The following is a 20,603-nucleotide window of genomic DNA, read 5'->3' as shown; positions in this document are numbered from 1 at the left end:
ATTTGTTCTAGCCATTTGTTTATCTTAAATATATTCACAAACAATAAGATTGTAGCTCATCATTTTGGATACGGATAATATTTTGAATGTTACTACTTATCCTCATTTCCCCTGCTATAAATTTAAAAGTAGAAAATACATGATTTTTTAAAAATTTCATTTATACGAATTTCACATTAACTCAGATCAATTGTTATAATTATTTAGTCAAATGATTAACGCCAAAAAACTTAAAAAAAAAACTCTTTTGCCTCTCCTGAGCAAATTACATATTGGCGTTTATCACTTTCTTGCTACAACGTCTACATTTGTATGATACTTTTTGGCATTTGAAACAGTACTAAATAAATAGTTCGTTAGACAGTATTATATTGTGTAAAGAGAAACGGCAGAACACTAGTTTTGAAATTAGTTTAGAAGTCTGTAATTTCGGATATGACAGGGTGACTAATCTTGAATACTATCTGATATTAGTTGTTTATATTAAAATTGACAAAGATGTTGGCAAGATTTACATTTCTATTCAAAAAATAAAAAAACTATTTACTCATATTTTGTTGTATCTGTATTTGTAACTTTCAATTCAGTATTGAATTACCGTACACCATTATTCGACATTATGTACCAGTTTTTATAAAATCGAGTCTTGTCCCTGAAATGGGTATACTATAATTACTTTACATACAGACAAGAGTTTCAGTCACTGTTTTCTCTAATGTATCTCTAATATGAATTCAACGAAATTATGATCTATTATGATAGTGAATCTAAAATTAAAAATGTAAAATAGTGTATTCGACCTAGTGTGCTATGCTTATGCATTTGTATACTTATTATTATAGAAAATCAAATTGTCTTTTCACCGATATAGGCATTGTAAGGGCTACAGTTTCATTTTTCTCATATAATTGCTGTTTTCCTCCATTTTCAAGAATATTACATGAAAAATATGCGCCTTGAAAGACATTCAGTAGTATCAAGTATTTTCAATATATTTTATGTCCATTCACCATGAATCAGAATTATTAGCATCATTTCTATGATTTATTTTGCAGACAGAATGTCCCATGGATATAAAATGACAAGCATTTTTCTTGTCGAGCAAATACTTGACACTTGTAGAATACTGAATGAAAATACTAATATTTGACTTTCAAGGTACATTTGACTGATTGATTTTTAATATAATATTCTTGAGAATGGAAGAAAATCGCAAATATCTGAGAAAATTGAAACTGTAGCCCCTGCAATGCGGTGAAAAGACAATTTGATTTTCTATAATATGGTTCAAAAAGGTACAGGGTACCTATTCCATTGAATTACAAAGTTTTGTCGGTTTTAAGTTTTGAAAATATAACCTAAAAATATGAGACTTAGTACAATTTTTTTCAGGTGATTTTGATAGTAGAAAGTAGTGCATCTTATGTTCTTTGTGTGTTCTATAAAACAAGTGAAAGCTTACAGAAGGAAGAAAGATATAAGGAATTTTCGAAACGCTTGCATCTGTCAAAATTTTTATAAAATGTCGATTATCTCGTAAACGGTTAGATTTAGATACAGGGAAGCTTTAACATATTCGACTTATTTTTAATTTATTTAATAATACACTAATATATAGGGTGTTGCATTTAAAATAACGACATTGACAGCTACTTCCGGTATAACCTAATAATCCCCGTAAACAAAATTTCACAGTCAAATTATCTTTGGTTTCTCAGAAATGTTTAATAACCACTGACCCTGAAGAACCCTGTATAATATTTGTTTAGGTTTAATATGTAGAATCACAAACGTTAATTCGATATGGTATGATTATGATACATCAAACCTACATTTTGTTATGATCCAGTATAGGTTTTATCAACATTTTAAATCAAATCCGTTTTATTGTTATCGTATTATAACTATATTAACTATTTTTGTACTAGTTATTTGATTAAAGCAAATTTAAATAAATATTTTTAACCCCCAATAACGAGTAGTTTGGAAAACAATGTTTATCTTTTATGTCTGTATTACTTTATTAATTTATACTTAATATATGATTTAATTATACCTACATTTTTATAACTCAATAAAAGCGAAATATTTAATTAATTGTTTCCTACATGTCCCGAGCTATTTAATTTCTATAAGGGTTTTATTATAAGAAATATTTGCCAGAGAAACTTATTATAGCCATAAAATAAAAATCCACATCGTTACCGTCTCCTATAAAATTTATCATCTGATAAAATATAATCCCATAATTGATAATTTTTTATCGGCAATTAGAATCCATAAATTTTCGTTAGACGTATAAAATTGAAGGTAATGTTATAAAATTTATAGCCTCTTTAAAATGATATATTTATTGCATTTTCATTGATTACACGGAGAGGCATTTTCAATTGGTCAAAATAAAATTACGAGAAGATTGATATAATAATCTCGACATATAGATGGTATATAAAACTAGTGCCTGCGTTGTTTACACATTTTAAATTAAGCTGAAGTTAAAAAATTATATCTTAGAAATCGTCGTCCTAAATTAGCGATATGAACTTCTGAAAGAAACAATTATTTCAATGAAGCCTATACTAGAAACGCTTTTTTAACGATACTTGCAAATAATACAAGGTGTGGCGCCAAAATAGGAACAAATAAAACATCTTTTCCAAACATATTTTTCATTGGAGAAACGAAAAGGCTTTTTACAAAATTGTTTGTAGGGTTATTCAGAACACATTTACTCAATATATCCCCCATTTGCGTGAATTATTGCTTTCAGTCTCGGTTTGAAGCGTTTGCAGGCTCGCTTTAATGCGTCACGGTTCATATCGGCGGATGACGCTTCAATATCGGCTTTCAATGACGCGACGTTTGGATATCTGGACTTCTGGTGACCCGCTCAACCACGCTCCATACATAGAAGTCCAAGGGATTTAAGTCTGGGCTGTTGGGAGGCCAAAATTCTTTGGACCAAAATATGACATTGCTCGACAACCAATTTTGCCAAACCAAACCAAACCAAATGGCTGGGTTTAGAAGAAACAGTTTCACTAAATTTTCCAGAACACGCAAATAAACTTCTTTTGTTACATTTCCCACTTTGTTAAAGAAATGGAGGGGCATGACATCACTCTCATTGGACACAACACTTAGCACGTAAACATTTGTCGAACATTTTGTTCTGGAAACATCTTCAGGGTCGTGGACGAGCCAGCTGTCATTCCTTTGATTTTTTCTTCAGGAAAACACCTGATTCATCTGGTAGCACTTAAGGAACACGAAAGCAGTTTACACCGTTCAACTCGCTTTGCCCTGGCAGCTTAGGGAAGCACTTGTTTCACTTTAATTGTATAAGACTTGTAACGGAGGTCGTTCTCGAAGAATCGACGTATAGTTTTTTCACTCACATCGACAACTGATGACAATTTTCGGATCAACTACCCCTGACACTCAAGAATCAGCTCCTGAACCCGTTGAATGACGTCTGGCGTCTTGGCAACGTGCTCGTTCGGGTGAGTTTTCCTCGCTGGTATTTCAGAACCTTCGTTGGACTTCTCCAACTCATTATACTTAGTAATGACATCATATACAGTCAATCTCTCTGTCTCTGATTCAACATTGGGACTATTTTAAGGTTATGACTGTTTAGTACATGCTTCAAGCTGTTCTGACGCCAATGGCGACCTCTACACGTGATTTAGAACGGCGGGGAATTTCAAATCGAATTCTGTCCGGATTTTGGTGCCGCACCCTGTATATCTATTACTAATTGAACTAAATGAAATCATTACATGTATCAATTAAAATGAAAAAAAAGTCACAGAACCAATTAATGTTAGATTGCGCTAAAGAAAATTATATCAATTTAATTATTAATTGTACCTTCAAACAATGTTCATCCTGTAAACCTAAATGTCCTTGCAAGTTCCTTCAAATGCATGCATTAAACACCATTAGCGATTGTGACTGATTGATTGAAGTAGCAGTGACGTAAATCATTAAAACTGCGCTTTCAGATTAAATGATTAAAAGATAGTTGCTACTAAATACGGATCGGTACATTATCAGAAGTGATTGTATGGTCAATTTTAATAAAATGTGTATCAGAGTATAGCATATTCAGATGCAGATTGTTTTCTTATCAGAACAAGATAGTTTATTGCAAAACTTTTGTTTTCTAGAGCTAAGAAGGCAAAGACATTATAGAAACACTTTTTTTAAATCAGTATACATTTTATAATATGTACTTTTACATTACCCTAAAGATATTAAGCTAACTCATATTGATTCGAAAACTTTCCTAAATTCCCATCAAATAAAGTTATACAGAGTGTTCCCGAATGTTAACCACAAATTCAAGAATCCATAGAGTAACTACAAATTATGGCACTTTGTTGTATATACATACAGGGACGAAAAGTCTCCATGGTTCATCGGCCGTTACGTGAGAGCGATAAAGAAAGTCATAGAAATCCGTGCGCTAGAGAAAGATGGCTATAATGAAGGCGTCTAATAGTCACCGCCCATTTCGCCCTTCCACAAATAAGATCCACTTCGTATTTGTGGAAGGGCGAAATGGGCGGTGACTATTAGACGCCTTCATTATAGCCATCTTTCTCTATTGCACGGATTTCTATGACTTACTTTATCGCTATCACGTAACGGCCAATGAACCATGGGGACTTTCCGACCCTGTATATAAACTTGTAAGAGCCAATATTTAAATGAGAAAAATAATCTGGCTGAGGCCGAGTCCTTCATTTATAACACGTTATTGTCTATCATCCATAATTTTAAGTTGATTTAAACGTACTATCTTTACAAACTGCTAAATCTTGCCAAACCGGTAAAAGCTATGTAAAAAAGTTAAGAAATCATTTCCTTTAAAAATAAAACTGGCATTTTCAAAATGACAAAAGACATTTTTTTAATTGGTATGTCACAATGTTTTAAGTTAAAACAATATTTTCAGGTTAAATGTCAATTTATTCAAGTTTGTACACACAAAATTTCATTTCCATATGTTCATTTACTCAGAAGATACACAGGGTGTTTCAGAAAGACCTCCCGTAAATACAGGGACGACAAAAAATAAGAATTTTTTGTTATATGAACTATAAGTCTGTCTCCTCTTGTTTTCGAGATACAAAGCAATAAAATAACATTTTTTAAACAGAATTTTTACGAAAATTTCCAAACGGTGCGAAATATTTTTATGAAATTTGGTATTCCAGGGTTTTTAAGGACGCCAAATACGCTGATCAAATTATTTTTTGGATATTCCATAGAGGGCGCTAGTTATGCTACATTCCTATTACATTTTAAGTTCTAATTTTTTTAAGGTTAGGTTTTTTACCATTCGGACTCCAATTTCTAATGTACAATTTTATTTTCTAAAAATAATGTACTCGTATTAGAACGTCCTAATGTGGACGGTTTTCGAGAAAAAAGGCTTTTAATTGAACTCACAATATTCTGGTGTATAAAACAAATGACTTTTCTCAAAATAGGCTTATGTCAAAATTTATTGATGGACGTCTTATAAACACCACATATATTTTTAGAAATATTTTAAACTTTAATTAACTTTGTAACTACAGTCACTAACAATCATAAAAATTTTGATATAAGGTTAATTAGAGTTTAAAATATTACTAAGAATGTATGCGTTGTTTATGAGACATCCATCAATAAGTTTTATACATAAGCTTATTTTGAGAAAAAGTCTCTTATTTTATACACCGTGATGTTGTAATAGTTCAATCCAAAGCCTTTTTTCTCGAAAACTGTCCACATTAGGAAGTTCTAACAAAAGTACATTATTTTTAGAAAATAAAATTATACATCATAAATTGGAGCCTAAATGGTAAAAAATCTAACCTTAAAAAAATTGAACTTAAAATATAATAGCGCCCTCTATGAATATCAAAAAAACAAATTAGACCAGTCTCTTTGGCATCCTTAAAAACCCTGGAATACAAAATTTCATAAAAATATTTCCCACCGTTTGGAAATTTTCGTAAAAACTCTATTTAAAAAATTTTATTTTATCGCTCTATCTCGAAAACAAGAGGTTTGTCATACTATCACCCCATGTGGAGGTCTTTCTGAAACACCCTATATGTTTATATAGGAAAGTGTAAGTATTACAGTGGAAAGTATTTTTCAATAAAATTCGGGATACTCTGTGTATAGACTTTGTTTGATACCAAATAATTAAATACGCTATAGACACGCTAGAAACTGAAAAATACACTGGGCGTATTAAAATTATTAAATAATATTGATTCATGTTTTTAATAAGTATTATTTTGGACAAAGGCCAATGCGAAACTCAACAAAAATGCATTAATTGATGTATTGTTTCATTTTTTTAAAGCAATTTGAATTAGTTACATCATATGGGACAATGGTCAATTGCCAAATTCAACCATGATATATGAATTAAGATATTTATACATTTTAGGGTTTTTGGAAATAATTTGAACTTTTAAAGTAACATAAACATTTAAATATGTTCCAATGGTTTCTATTTGATGATTTTTATAAACCTGTAATTAGATATGATTAGTTTACTGAAAAAGTATTTTTTTCGTAATAAATCATTTCTAACCGCATATAATTTTACTACAATATCTAAATTAATTCAAATCTTTCATATTTCAAATGACAAATAGTTTGAAATTGTTTTAGCAGCCATCGTGGTTTTGAAGCTTTAAGAAGAGCATCACTTATATGTTGCAGTATGAGTCAAAAGTGTTGCATTTGTAAACCGTTAGAAGCACTTTACGATATAGCCAAAAAGCGTGTCGGTTGTAGGCAAATTACTCTAAACGTTCACAGTCAAAAGTAGTACAATTTCAGTTTTACTGCATATTGTCAAACAATAACAAATAAAATTTTTATCAACTCTATAGCTAAAATGAGCTTAAACATTCCATGAGTTGCAAAATCTGTTGCAAAATAATCATTATACAGTCAGATATACTTTCAGTATATCTGTTTTAGACGTAACTATTTACAGTTCGACAAAATGAGGAAAACAAATTGCTAGTTTGATCACAAAATGTTAGCTATATTTATATTTTTTTCTGCATTCACACAAAGTTCATAATATTCAAATTTGTATACACCTTTAACCATTTTCAGACTAACTAATCGCTAAAATCTTAACGTGCACGCTCTTGGCAGTTGATAAAAAATATCAGAAATGTACAACTGATATAATAAAGTGATACGTACCAAATTGTTTCTAATTAGATATGTAAATGAATAACAATTATTATTTAATGGAATTTGAGGTTATCTTCATGTAGTTCCTTTACGAGCAGAGTTTCGGAGAGTGAAAAAAGTTAGGAGGGAGACCATTATCAAGTATGTGACCGTGCCCTTTCATAAACACCTTTTACAACTGTTATCATATCGAACAAAGATTAAACGTAATCTACGATGCTTATTTACTTTAAACGGATTAACAGCAACGTTCTGTACAAAAGCCAAATCTTATATTAATAAACGAACTCACCACGTTTTAGTTTCTCCAGGGGTTCGTGGTGCAGCGAGGGGGTGTGGGGGACGACGCCGTGATGGTGGGGTGGCTCATGTGACGTCACGTGGTGGCCCAATACTGATGATGATGTCCCGCTCATTATGCCGGATATAGCAGAACTCACAGAGACGGCGGCATCGTGGAGGTGGTGATGGCCGTGGATGTCTGAGTTCGCTGAAGACGTCGTGACGCCCGTCACCAGATCCTGAAGGCATAGCGCTGGATCTGACAGAGAAGACTCTAAACGTTCCATGTTAGAATTTGAACGTAACGTCGGGAGGAGAAATGCTTGTTCAGTTCTTTTTTTTATTGACTGTAGGTCACTGCCAGCGTCATGCCAGTCCTGTAATAATAGAGTTTTCATTAAGAAATCATTGGATTAGAGATTAGTATAATATGTGCACGTATAATATCAAAGGTTATCAGGTGGGCCTATCGGCTGTTTTAGATAAGTTCATTTATCTTTGCGATATCGATCGAATGGTTAGGATTGTATTTCGCAACCTATATACGGAAAACCGAAGTAGGTTTAATTTTAGCAAGTTTCTATTTTTACCACTCTTCTAGATTTAATCAGGAAAGTCAGTTATCACAAAAATGATCTCGTATTTAAGAAATTTCAATTTCCTGTTTCAAAATTTTAAAAAGCACTAACGAAAAAGGAAAAATAGTAGCATTACAAACATTACAAATTGTCAATGGTTCTCAGTAAAAAAAGTCATAAAACATTTTACATAAGCATATACGTACATCACAAGAAAATAGAGATGCAACTGCTAATACATATAATCCGTCATCTTCCATTTAATTGTAATTGAGGATCATGACATATTTTCTATTAAAATAAATATATTTTTAATCATACATATAATGATAAAAAACTTAAGGGATTTTTAAGAATGTGATAAAATTAGACTACTATTAAAAACTTTTCCATAATTACTTTCAAATACATATTCGAAAGTTAAAGTTACGATATCATATATTTTGCTGCTCATTAACTGAACGCATTGCTAAACAATTTTGAGATTCATGTTTTGATCAATATATAATTAAGGGTAAAAATGTGTCAAAAGCCACTTATGACCAATAGAAAGTAATTAACCGAATATACCTCAGTAGTATAATATTTTCCTAATAAGTTACAAGTAAGGAAATGTTTTGTTTAATTTTTTTTTTATATAACTTACTTTCAAAGAAACCTGCTATAGGAAAATTTCTGGGACAGCCAAACTTGAATATAAACTTCTTCATCTTAAATGTGGAAGAACACTAAATTGTTTTTAATTTTTTTTGTAAAAAGTGTTTCTTTAGTAAAAATTTTGAGAAATAAGACATCTCAATGTAATACCGAAAAGATAAATTCACAAAAACATTTTTATTTATTTAATGGTGCCAGTTGGGCTAAATTGTAAAAAAATATATTTAATTTGGTTACCTACAATTTAGCAAAAAAATTCAAGTTTAATTTAACTTTGAATGTCCGTAACTTTTTATATACCTATTCCGTTAATTGGTTTGTTTTGGAAAGAAGAAGATTTTTTTCTTTTCACCTGAGTATGACGCCCAGTATATGTTAAAATAAATAATTAAGAATTTCAGTTGGAAATAAGTCTAAATTTAATTAAATGATTATAAAAGGGAATCAACATCACAAAAGTACTAAATGTTGATAAACGATGGTAATTTCTAAGTACATCTTCTTTTCTTTGTCTGTTAATTTTGATTTTTATAACAAGAATTTATTCAATACTATAATTCAATAGGTTAAATCATGTTAAATTTCGATTTTATTACGAAAACAGATCAAAAGATATAATATTGATAAATTTTATAAGTATTTTAATAGCCCCATTTTCTAGAAGTATTTTCTATAAAGAAAAAAGATTTTAAATATTTAATAATGCTTAATAAGTAACAACTTTATTTTCTGTCTATCTATTTTCATGTACAGCACAAGAGTAGCAAAATACAAATCGACAAAAACATTTTCTTATCTTAACATCTGATATTTTAAGTATTGACAGTGAAATATATGTACGGAGAGTAAACTTAGGTGAGGATTATATTCAGTTTCTTTATTTTTGGTTTTAATTGTAACAAATGAGACAAATTAAATGAAATTTATGCTGAAATTCCATAAAAACCGCCATCTTCAATAATATTTTTACGTATAAAGTTGTTAATTTTTTGGCAACATAAATACTATCAACTTCTAAGTTGAACATTCTAGTTTCCGTTAATTATTCATTGCTATTTATAATATAAACAAGGTTCAAAATTTTTATCTTTGAACTTCCTTAAACAATGTATTAAATAGGAAACTGAAATAAACATTACATTTTAGAGTATTCACTGTTTTTTAATTCAAGATCCGACGGTAAAATGAGATATCTAAATTCACATCAAATCAATTATATGCCTACAACTATTTGTAATATCTAAATAATATCTCAATAGCCTTTATTATGTTTTCAAAAGAACAGTATTATCCAAAAATTACTTTATGACTTCGTTAATTAATTAAACATAGGATAATTAATCCGGCAGTTTTCGGTTCATTTTCGATTTGCCGATAAATTGCGAAATCTAATACTTTTTAAAAATGAGAAAGTATAACTAGGTAAAGAATTAATCTTGACCATACATCATGCAAAGACGGTTGAGCTTTACACATAAACATTTTTTGCATCTGTCTATTATCGTCTAAACCAAGTGTACATTTTATTCTTAACTTTCCACGTTTATCGATATCGATAACGTATCACCATGATAAAAAGTATAAACGGGTACACTTTCAATTCATTGGCGCAACAAGTTACATTTTTGTTAATTAGAGACGCTTTCAACAATATGTATATCTGTAGATAAAAATTGGTATACTACATTTTCATTGATTTATCTTTACAGCAATGAATACATATTATTACTCTAGTGTTATGTTATAAAAACATAAAACAAATAGGTGCTTATAAAGTAAATTTAATAAATAACATTATAAATTACATTTTTCTTGTTTGTCGTGTTTCATTGGAATTCCTAGCGATGGTATTATTATTATAGTGATAACGATTTCACTAGAAGCTTCAGAATAATTAGGGATTGTCATTATATTTACCTACATTTTTGTCGCTAAGTTGGCAGTACCAACAATAATAGTCCGTGCTAGTGGCTTAAATATAAATCTACAATACGTTGAACTTAATAACAATGAGTCGACAATGTTTTGACGAATCATAAGGTAGAATTATTTATGTTTATCAGTAGCGTACAATCGATGGCAAAGAAATAATAAAAGGAATTTTTTATTTTCAAACCTTTGATTGAATAAAAGATTGCTAAGTTGGCTTCAGAAAAGAAAAGGTTTTAATACTGTCTGGTGGTGATTACTGAATAAATGTAGGCAATTTTACAGATGTTATCCATCAAATTAACAGAAACTAATGTTTACTTATGACAAAGGAAGTAGGTGTTGAACAGTAACAGTACGCATTTTCTTACTACATTTGAAAAAGCAAGATAGTATTCGACATTGTGAGAAATAACTTTAATGAATGGCGTCTTTGCGTCATTGTTTTTGCACTGTAAATTTTAGAAATATGGAAAAGTTCGGTGTGATGGCCTGCAATTCGCGGTTCATACAAGGGACGTTCTTTGTATCGAGCAAATGCTTACCTAAACCGTAGAACATACATCTAAAACCGAATAAATTTGGGGAAGTCACTTTTTGTGGTGGAAAAGAAAGGAATTAATTTTCCGAAATCCGGATAAAGAATGCACAAATCAGTTACAAAATCACTCAGTGGCGGGATCACTTAAAAGGTCGTAAGTAAATCCAGGTGCGACGTGAACAAAGACCAAAAGTCGGTTAAGTCCATGAAAAAAGGTACGGAGCTTAAAAACAGCTTTGGCCAGGTTTAGACCGGATCAAGAGAACGTCGCGACGGAGCCAGCGTCGGTCTGAGAGCTTTGCGAATACTAAGCCGGTGCTTCCATCCCCTCTCCTGCACCGCACCACGCCACCCCACTAATTTGATACTAGAACAAGCTCCAATCACTTGACGGTATTTATTTTATCATTAGCGGCCGTAATTGACCTGCACCGAAAGTGGAAGAAGCTCCATTGCCATCGTAGTAAACCGAGTCTTAAAGGTTATGGAAAAATTTAATCACGGCCATTTGGAAAATTGATTCGGCTTGTTTCAAAATGTAATGGTACGATACTTTGCAACCGGATGGCTCCAGACGCACATATAGATTTTCTAACTGATTCACTCGCATCATAAAAAATAAATTGACTGGGACGTGGTTTAATATTTTACAAATTAAATAAATCCAACGCTTTCTAAATTTCGTATATACGTATAAATATTTCAGAGGGTATGATACATTGCATCACTGTGAGAAGAAAAGTGTGTATAGGCTTATAGAAAACAAAAAAGCTAATAGAAGTAATGGTACAGATAAATATAAGGCGTTAAATTAAAATATATATACAACGCATGTAAATATCTCCCATTAATATAAAATTTTAAATTTGGTTTATTATTTATTTATTTATTACCTACACCTACTCAACGCGATGAACCCACTTACAGAGCAGGGAAAAATTACATAAGAAAGTTAACACAATAAATTATTATCTTAACTCAATAAAGGTTACAATTCATTTTTATAACCATTTATGTTAATCCAGTGACATATATGTTGACATACTTTGTCAGGAAAATCCTCAAAATTTCATCAATACTGAGCAATTTGGAAAATCGATTGGTCTCTTAATTCCTAATATTATTTTTAAAAAAGTCCCTTGCATTTTATTCAATAAAAAAGAAATTTTTGACTTACAAGGAAGGGTCCCCAAACGTCCCTCACCAATTTAGCTAAAACTTAGAGGATCAAAAAACATCAAAAAGTTTGTCACATTGAAAATAAAATTATCTTAATATATGGGTGACTTACCCCCTTGATTTTCTTGAAAAATACCGAAATATATCAAATTCAAAACTCAATTTAATAAAGTACAGAAGTAATGTGGTGAGTATTTGAGCTTTTCAACATTTTTGAAGGGCAAAACAAACACAAAAAAACATATTTACCCCAATAAAAAAATAAAGGATGAAATACTGCGCACAATATCGCATTCCAATGCAAGATAAAATTGTCAGTTGGTTACATAAAAAATCTACTGAGTATCTACTTGTATTGAGTCTATTTCCTCACTCAACGGTACTAGACATACACTCAAAAAACTGTTTTTGTGAGTGAATTTTGAAGGTAGTTTTCACCCCTAGGACTTTCAATTTGGTATGCGAGAGAAGTACAATAGATCAAAAAAAGGAATAAAAAAGTTTATCACTTTAAAAATATTTTTTTTTAATATGAGGGTCGTTTACCGAAATATGTCAAATTTAAAATTGAATTTAATAAACAACAAAAGTAACTTGTTGACTATTTGATGTTTGTAACATTTTCACAGGTCAAAACTAACACAAAAAAGCATATTTACCCCCAATAAAAAATAAGGGATGCTACTTCCAGGAATCAACATACTGCGCATAATATCATAATTCAATGCAAAACAATTCCCAGTCGGTTTCATAAAAGATTATCATGACCTACTAGAGATATTTAAAAAAAAACTGATTTTGGGGGTTTTCACCCCTTATAACGTTATTCCGCAGATTAAAAAAAAATACGTATCTCTTGGTTTTTGATCTTCTACAATATATCAAAGATTCAGCAAAACTGTGAGGAACACTTAGAGACCTTTCCTTGTTAGATACTATTTCTTAATTTCCAATCAACTTACCACCATTTTGAATACTAGATGGCCGCCATTACAGAAAAAATGAAAGAGGCATTGGGAAAACGCAATGACCGAATAAGAATTTGTTTTAAAATTCTGTCCTGGTAACTTTATCGTGACGTCATAGAACTTATTTTTCCTATTTTTCGCAAATATTTTTTTGCAATCTTTCTTTCTCAATGATTTTTATTAAAAAACTGTTTCTATATATATATATATATATATAACACGGTATGTATAGAGGAAGACACTGGCTGAGATAAGTTTCAGTCTCGTATGTTCATTACTGATACAAATCATTTGTCTCTATAAAGCAGTTCTGCTAATTTGAATCTGTCGATGCTTTCCTAAACATCAGCATCATCTATTTTTTCAACGATTTTTTAAATAAATGTAATAAAGTATAAATAAAGTATATCAAATGAATATAAACATTGAAAGTCTGATGTTTTCTTCGACAAAGATGGCAAAATCAGTATGCTCTGGATCTAGCTTGTGTTTCTCTATAGATATCTTCTTATAATATCTTATAAAATTCAAGGTGTTAGAAAACTTTTATAAAAAAATGAGGAAAAAGACTACATAAAAACTTAAACTAATTTAGAAAAGACACAACCGAATATTGTAAACTTTACAAAGAGACATTAAAAAAAATTATTGATTTATTTATTCAAATTTTTATTTTTAAATTAGGGAGCAATTATCCTCTGAAGATTTTTTTTCTTGCTATAAATTTTATGTTCTCCCTTTTTAGTTGCTTCACAATTTTGAGTACCTTGATATATACGGGGTGTGGCCGTTTGTTGTGCCACTCTATGCATTGGTTATATTATGCACGATTTTCAAATCTTTTTATCTTCGATGTTCCGCAAACTACCTCTTATTTTAAATACTCGCCAACTTAAAATTCGACACATATAAAAATTCAAGTACCTAAGTTTAATTTTCTGTAGTTCGAATTTGCTTTGATATAATTTTTTTATTTGAAGTAATAGATAAAAAAAGCAAAAATAAATTTCAACAGGTTTTTCTGCATATATTGTAGTTTGTAGGCTTTTTTAAGAAGCTCAAAACAAGGACCTAAAGGTTGATATTTTTTTTAAACTGCCAATAAAATTCAACATGTTAAAACTACTGAATATTTATATTGCATAGTACATATTGATTGTTTTTTAGCATAGACTATGATACTAATAGTGAAATTTAATTAAGATTATATGATTATTTCATTAAAATATTGTAAGGTATAAAAGTATGTCATGGAGATTCTATTAAGGTACATTCAAATATCTATTTGCTAGCATCAGGGCTTTTTAGAGATTGACAGATTTAAAGAACAGTAGGTGTTTTGTTAACAGGCTAGGTACAATGAACAGACGAAAGACACAAGATCTTAAAGTTTAATCTAGAAAAATCATTTTCCCTTTATAATTTTCTGAGTCGTTCAACTATTTGATCCAAATTTAATCAGTGACAGAGATATGGATAACAATATTAATAAATTTAGCAAAACAAAAATTAATATCAAGTTGTAAATAATAAAAGTCATCTTTGTTTGAATTGGATAATTCTAATTTTTTTTAACTTTTCAGTTTTATTAAAGCAATTTAATTTTATTTGCCATTTTTTACGAAAAAAAAAATCAATTTATTCAAACAAATTTTACGTTGTATTTTGTGCTTGTGATAATTGCATGACAATTTAACTTCGATAATAAAAGTGGTATTTAACTGTCACATAATTGTTGATTTACATTCACTTACTCTGTATATTTCTAGAATTATCTATATGATCCATGAATTTAGAAAAAATGTAGCACGAGTATTAATAAATTAGCTAATCGTCAACTTTAGAAAAATTATCATATTTTATAGCAGTAATCTAAATGTTTGAAACACGTAATTCTGTCAAATAATCATATACTGATTAATTACTGTACCTTTTACAATAAACATTGTAAAATGGTGTAAAATTTACATTACAGAACTCCTTCGTGATTTTAAGATATAGTAAACGTAATAAGCAACAGGCTTATTAGATTATGAGTCGACTTATATGTTTTATTACCCTAATCTAGGAGTAGTGAAAGCATTTAACAAAACGCAAACTTTTTGTCTAATTTAGTCAGTTTTAGATGGGTTTACCTGCGGTTATAAAATAAGCATTAACTTTTGTAGTTAAAAAACATCAACAGATTACACAAAGTACAGTAATTTATTTATGAGATATATATAGGTATTTCCTGAAAGTTCCTAATAAATATAAGAAGCATTTTTTATTGAATCCACCCTTGTTGCTTTTTCAGAACAGGGACAGATATATTTTTTCTAAATAACACAACTGTATCTCAAACTTGGGCAAATGTTTATGAAAGATTAAAAAATATTTTCCTAAATGATATCATCAAATCTTGTTAAACGATGTTCTTCAATACCAAAAATCTAGGTATAAAAAACGGTAGGTACATATTAAAATTAAAATTAATGTTTGATAATAGGTGTTAGTAATATTATAATAAAATGACAATATTTATTGAGCTTTAATTTGCTATCCTAGATATAATTGTTATATAATACATAGGTTTAATTTTACTGGAAAATCGTCTCGTAAAATTTTCAAAAAGAACAATTTTTCGAATTACCATCAACCTTCATGCCACATAATCAAAACTTACATTTTCGAAGAAGCAAAAGATGTTCGATCAGGGTGACTATGAAAAAGTGAGTTCTACGAAGTATTTTTTTTGTGATTATATATAACTGTCACATCAACAGTAAGTCGGCATAACTGAAAAACGATCATTATCGACAGGTTATCAAGATTTTACATTTTCGTAAGGACTCGAAATTGATAAGTAATTGACTTTTTGTGTTAATTTTGACCAAGGAATATCCTGGAGCACTTTTCCAGTCCAATTAAGGACACCCTGTATATAATGTATTTACATCATTGTAACAAACATTTTACATTTATTTTGACATCAATAACAATTAATTTTTAGAGTGAAAAAAATATTTTTGTATATTTGACAATAATTAACAGGATTAGCGGTTGCAACATCAAATTAGCTCTTAAAACCCTTTAACTGTCACCATGCCGCCCTAAATAGGAGTAGTTTATTAGTTTATTATTATTATTAACCGCTTGAGGGCCAACTTAAGACCCAGGGTGTTAAGCTAAGTCTTTCAGCTTTGCGATGAGGCCGACAGATCGACCCGGATTTCTCGACTTACCGTTTGCTTTTCTACATATCCCGGCAGATTTTACAGCTTTGGTCATCGGTTTAACAAACCAGTTTTAAAGCTTCATTGTTTTAAATGCTTGTTTTTATTGTGTCGTTACGTTAATTGCACTTGCGTTAAACTTTCATGTTTATTTCTAGGGTGCTCTTTAACTTTTAAACGCTCTGATCGTTCGCCTCGATAGTTTCAGGACTTGGAAATTACTTAACGTGATGTTTGTTTATCACAACATAATTGGAAATATATACAAAATTTACTCTTACGCTTTAACTGGTACCCATGAGGTTTCTTAAATTAATTGGTGTTGATGTATCTACAATATTTCCTATAACAGAATATTTAAAAAATTAAAGAACTCTTAATAATTAAATTTAAATTAAATTTTATTTAGTAAATAATTGATTTTACACTGAAATAACACTCAAGAGTGCCTTGTATTTTGTTTAATAAATAAAATAGCTTAACCTTTTTAACATTTCCGTGTTACCACGAATTATTTATGGCATTATAGATATAGATTATATGGATTTAAGAAGACATAGGTACATGATTTTCAGTTGTTTCTTTTTAAAATGATATTAAAAGACGACTTTCTCTTGGACGTTGCATTTAATGTCAATTTTATTCACGTGAATATAAAATTCCCCATATTTTAGGACATTAACATGTTTTCCATGTTTCATTATTATCTACAGTGAGTAGAACCTCATAAATTACCTTAAAAATTTTAGGTAAGTGTATTAATAATTAAAAGACTGTTATTATTTTTGCTAGGGAAAAGGGGGGCCATACTGAACAAGGACGAGAAAGGTGTATTCTATAAATAAATTGAAGACGTTTTGCATTTCATTATGTATTAGAAAATGTCGAATAAAATGAAATAAGTTTCTAAACTTAATTTAAAAAGTTTTAAATTCATGCGTTGTCCTAATAAAAATTATGATTAACTTTTCAAGGAATTTAACGTATTTAATACCAAAATTATTTAAAATATATTGTAAGTAACGTACGATTTTAACTAGCTTTAAGTTCTAGCTTGAGCTAAAATTTACATACCAAATAGGTACACAAAAAATCAGGAAAAAATATTTTCTTGCAATAGCTAAAAAATCTACTAAAAGTATGATTAAAATCATTTGATAATTCTACGAAATTGCCTCAAAATTTAAATTACTTAGAATAATGAATAAATTTATTCGTAAATTCGCATTATTTCGTAAATTTTGGGTTAATACATTTGGGTTAATACTTGGTCAATAACCACAATATAGAAAGTATATCATATAAGTATTACATAATTTTTTATACCTACATAAAGTCATGTACAATTTTTGCCCTCTTTCTCTTATTTATGTGAATATATTTTTGCAAAAAAGAGAACGCTTGTAATTATTTCCCTAGAAATTAGAACAAAAAATGACAAATAATAAAATATTTCAATTTTTTTTATATAGGTACCTATATAAATATGCATAGCTATATTTCTAAAGGAATAGTTCTAATTTGTGTACATTTTTATAAATTTAAAAAGTATAATAAAGCAATGAAAACAGAAACACTTGCAACTATATTTCTCCATCTTTGACAGTTTTTGGAAAATATATTTTCAGATTATTTTTTTTTCGCTAACCTTAATAATGACTTTCTTCTCCAGTAAATAAGATGTTTTTCTGCTTATAACAAAAATTAAAAATTAATCAAATATAATAATTTTTATCTGGTCAAAAATTACAAACGAAAAAGTTTGCTGCTAAATAGAAGCTAAAAACACATCCCTATGAGGATTTACGTAGATTTTGAAAAACTGTTATCATTTTCAAAACACAAAAAAAAATCAGAATTCGCATGCAAGTCAAATATGCAGTATTTATTACTAGGGTAAATATGAGACATAGATACCTTTTTAGTTTTTAACTAATATTTAATGTATTATTTAATATTCAATAAGTAAAAAATAATAACACCTTCATGAAATACAAATTTTGTCATTTCAAATAGTTAATTTTCTCTATTAAGAAACAAATTCAATAATTATGGAAAATTCTAAAGCAATTTCAAAGAACTTAATTTTTATATGCATGTAAAGTTATTAGGTATATTAGAATCAGATAAAATGAAAACAAAATATGTCTACTGAAATGAAATATTTTCTAATTTTGAGGTGAACTCAGAAAATGAGCCGTAAAAAAGAAAATGTTTTAATTTTTAGGGTATCCACAGCTTATAAACTTGAAAATGTAACAAAAAATTTTTTTTAAAAAACAATACTTTTAGCATAATGTAGGTATTAAAATTTTTAGGTCATATTTACTTGTACAGAATCGTGTGCATCCAGTTAAATTATAATTGCCAATTATATTCAAATGAAAACATGGTTGAACAAATATTACCAGACGAGATAAGTTGTCAATAAACAGAACGGAATATCTGTACGCCAAATTTTATGGCACATGTGGCTCCTAGATAACAAATGATTTACAATTGTCTGTTTAACACTAATAATTTACAGCGCGCTAATTTTCGTTTCATTTTTCTGCATTACTCCACGCTATTGTTAGTACACAATGCCTGATAATTCTGTAAATATTTCCCTAATTGGTATTACATTACGGTGTCATAAGGCAGGTACATTTTCAGCCTGAAAGGGCGATAACGTATCGGAATTTTAGCAGATAAAACGAAAATACGCTAGAAATCGTTTTCATATTCGTAAATGGGAATCCGACGGAAATCGAGATTTTGGTGAATGCGCCTGGGATTCTAGGAGCCAAGAGAATAATTGGGATTTGAAAATTCTTGATTTGGATTCGTTTGAAATTATGATTGAGAAGCCACATAACACTTTAATAATTAAGTCTCATAAAATGAATAAACATATTTTTTCTGAATTGAAACTAATATTTGCAAAAATACATAAGGAATAACAGATTTTTTTGTATTTCTAATAAGAAACAAAATAAATATGATTCTCTGTAGAAAAAGATATGAATACTTTATATGATGATGTAGAGTATCAGCACAAAAAATAGGATGTTTGGATACATTGTGGGAAAAACATTGAAACATTGAAAGCAAAATAAATATGTTCACAAACCTGTTAGAATGTTGAAAACTCGAAAGAGATCGTTTCTTATGATACAGCCTTAAATCACAAAGTCTATCACAGTCCTTACACTACAAGCGGCCGATTCACAAAATCCAGTAAGCCACTGAAAAAAAAAACAAATAAATCCCGAATCATCCACTCGGAGTCCTTGTCATGAAAATCTGTCTGTCCGCGACGCGGTTAATATCTTACAAATCACTGCCAGTCGCAAACTGCAGAGGTTTTCACAAAATCCTATGAAAGTATTAAAAAGTCTTAAGCGCTTAGCGTTCGTACAGATATCGGGTTAGGACTTGATGCTGTAAAGTCTCTGTAATCTGGGCCACTTCCCAACGCGGTTTAACTATAAGTCGACTACTCTATATATCATCATAGGGCTATGCTGAACCTTTGCCGAGTGAGCTCCCGATCGGCAATATTCGGCCACTTTCTCGCGCGCTGTCTCCGTCCGTCGCGGCTCGCGCGGCATGTTCCATCCTTGTCAGACTTTTATCTGAAACAACTGAAAGTTTGGAAGCTCTGTCACGCCCCCGCGTGTAATTCAAAGAGCATGCGTGCATATGTCATGTTTTTGGGCTATCTGTCTCTGTTTAATGCGTCTGACAGGTTATTTTGCATCGCTTATAACTTTATTGATGGGAGGCGGAGACTAAAAGGCGCTAAGTCAAGAGAATCACGAAACAGAACAGTTCGTCTGTTTTATATTGATATAGGATTAGTTTTATTTATTCGCAATATATGGTTTCTTAATTTTATGTTTCTATGATTTACTTTATGCCGTCTTTTGATTTATGTCCAAGAAAATTCTGCAACACAGTTACTCCTTTTCCAATTATCCCTATTTTCTTAACTACATTCTACATATTTTGTAAAATTGCGGCTAAGTGTCTGATTTTTAAGTACAGG

At 30.0% G+C, this 20,603-nt stretch overlaps 1 protein-coding gene across 4 annotated transcripts in view; it reads right to left on the bottom strand.

Annotated features, from left to right (window-relative positions):
- LOC108907896 (pituitary homeobox homolog Ptx1) overlaps positions 1–20,014 on the bottom strand; it is a 129,334-nt gene extending 109,320 nt beyond the window's left edge. For 2 of the 4 annotated variants that reach the window (XM_018711733.2, XM_018711736.2), the window contains exons 1-2: positions 19,686–20,014; positions 7,517–7,883 (exon numbers count right to left, since the gene is read on the bottom strand). In XM_018711733.2, coding sequence (XP_018567249.1) covers positions 7,517–7,793 — 277 coding nt within the window. In that variant the 5' untranslated portion in view covers positions 7,794–7,883; positions 19,686–20,014. Of the gene's footprint in view, positions 1–7,516; positions 7,884–11,215; positions 11,249–19,685 lie in introns of those variants that run through there. The other 2 variants (XM_018711735.2, XM_018711734.2) reach the window with 2 other exon arrangements.
- Between the last annotated feature and the right edge of the window lie 589 nt (positions 20,015–20,603).

Source organism: Anoplophora glabripennis, unplaced genomic scaffold (assembly GCF_000390285.2).
Source record: "Anoplophora glabripennis isolate ALB-LARVAE unplaced genomic scaffold, Agla_2.0 scaffold122, whole genome shotgun sequence".
NCBI lineage: Eukaryota > Metazoa > Arthropoda > Insecta > Coleoptera > Cerambycidae > Anoplophora > Anoplophora glabripennis.
Note: the sequence above shows the minus strand (reverse complement) of the source record. Positions and strands in the feature narration are given on the sequence as shown.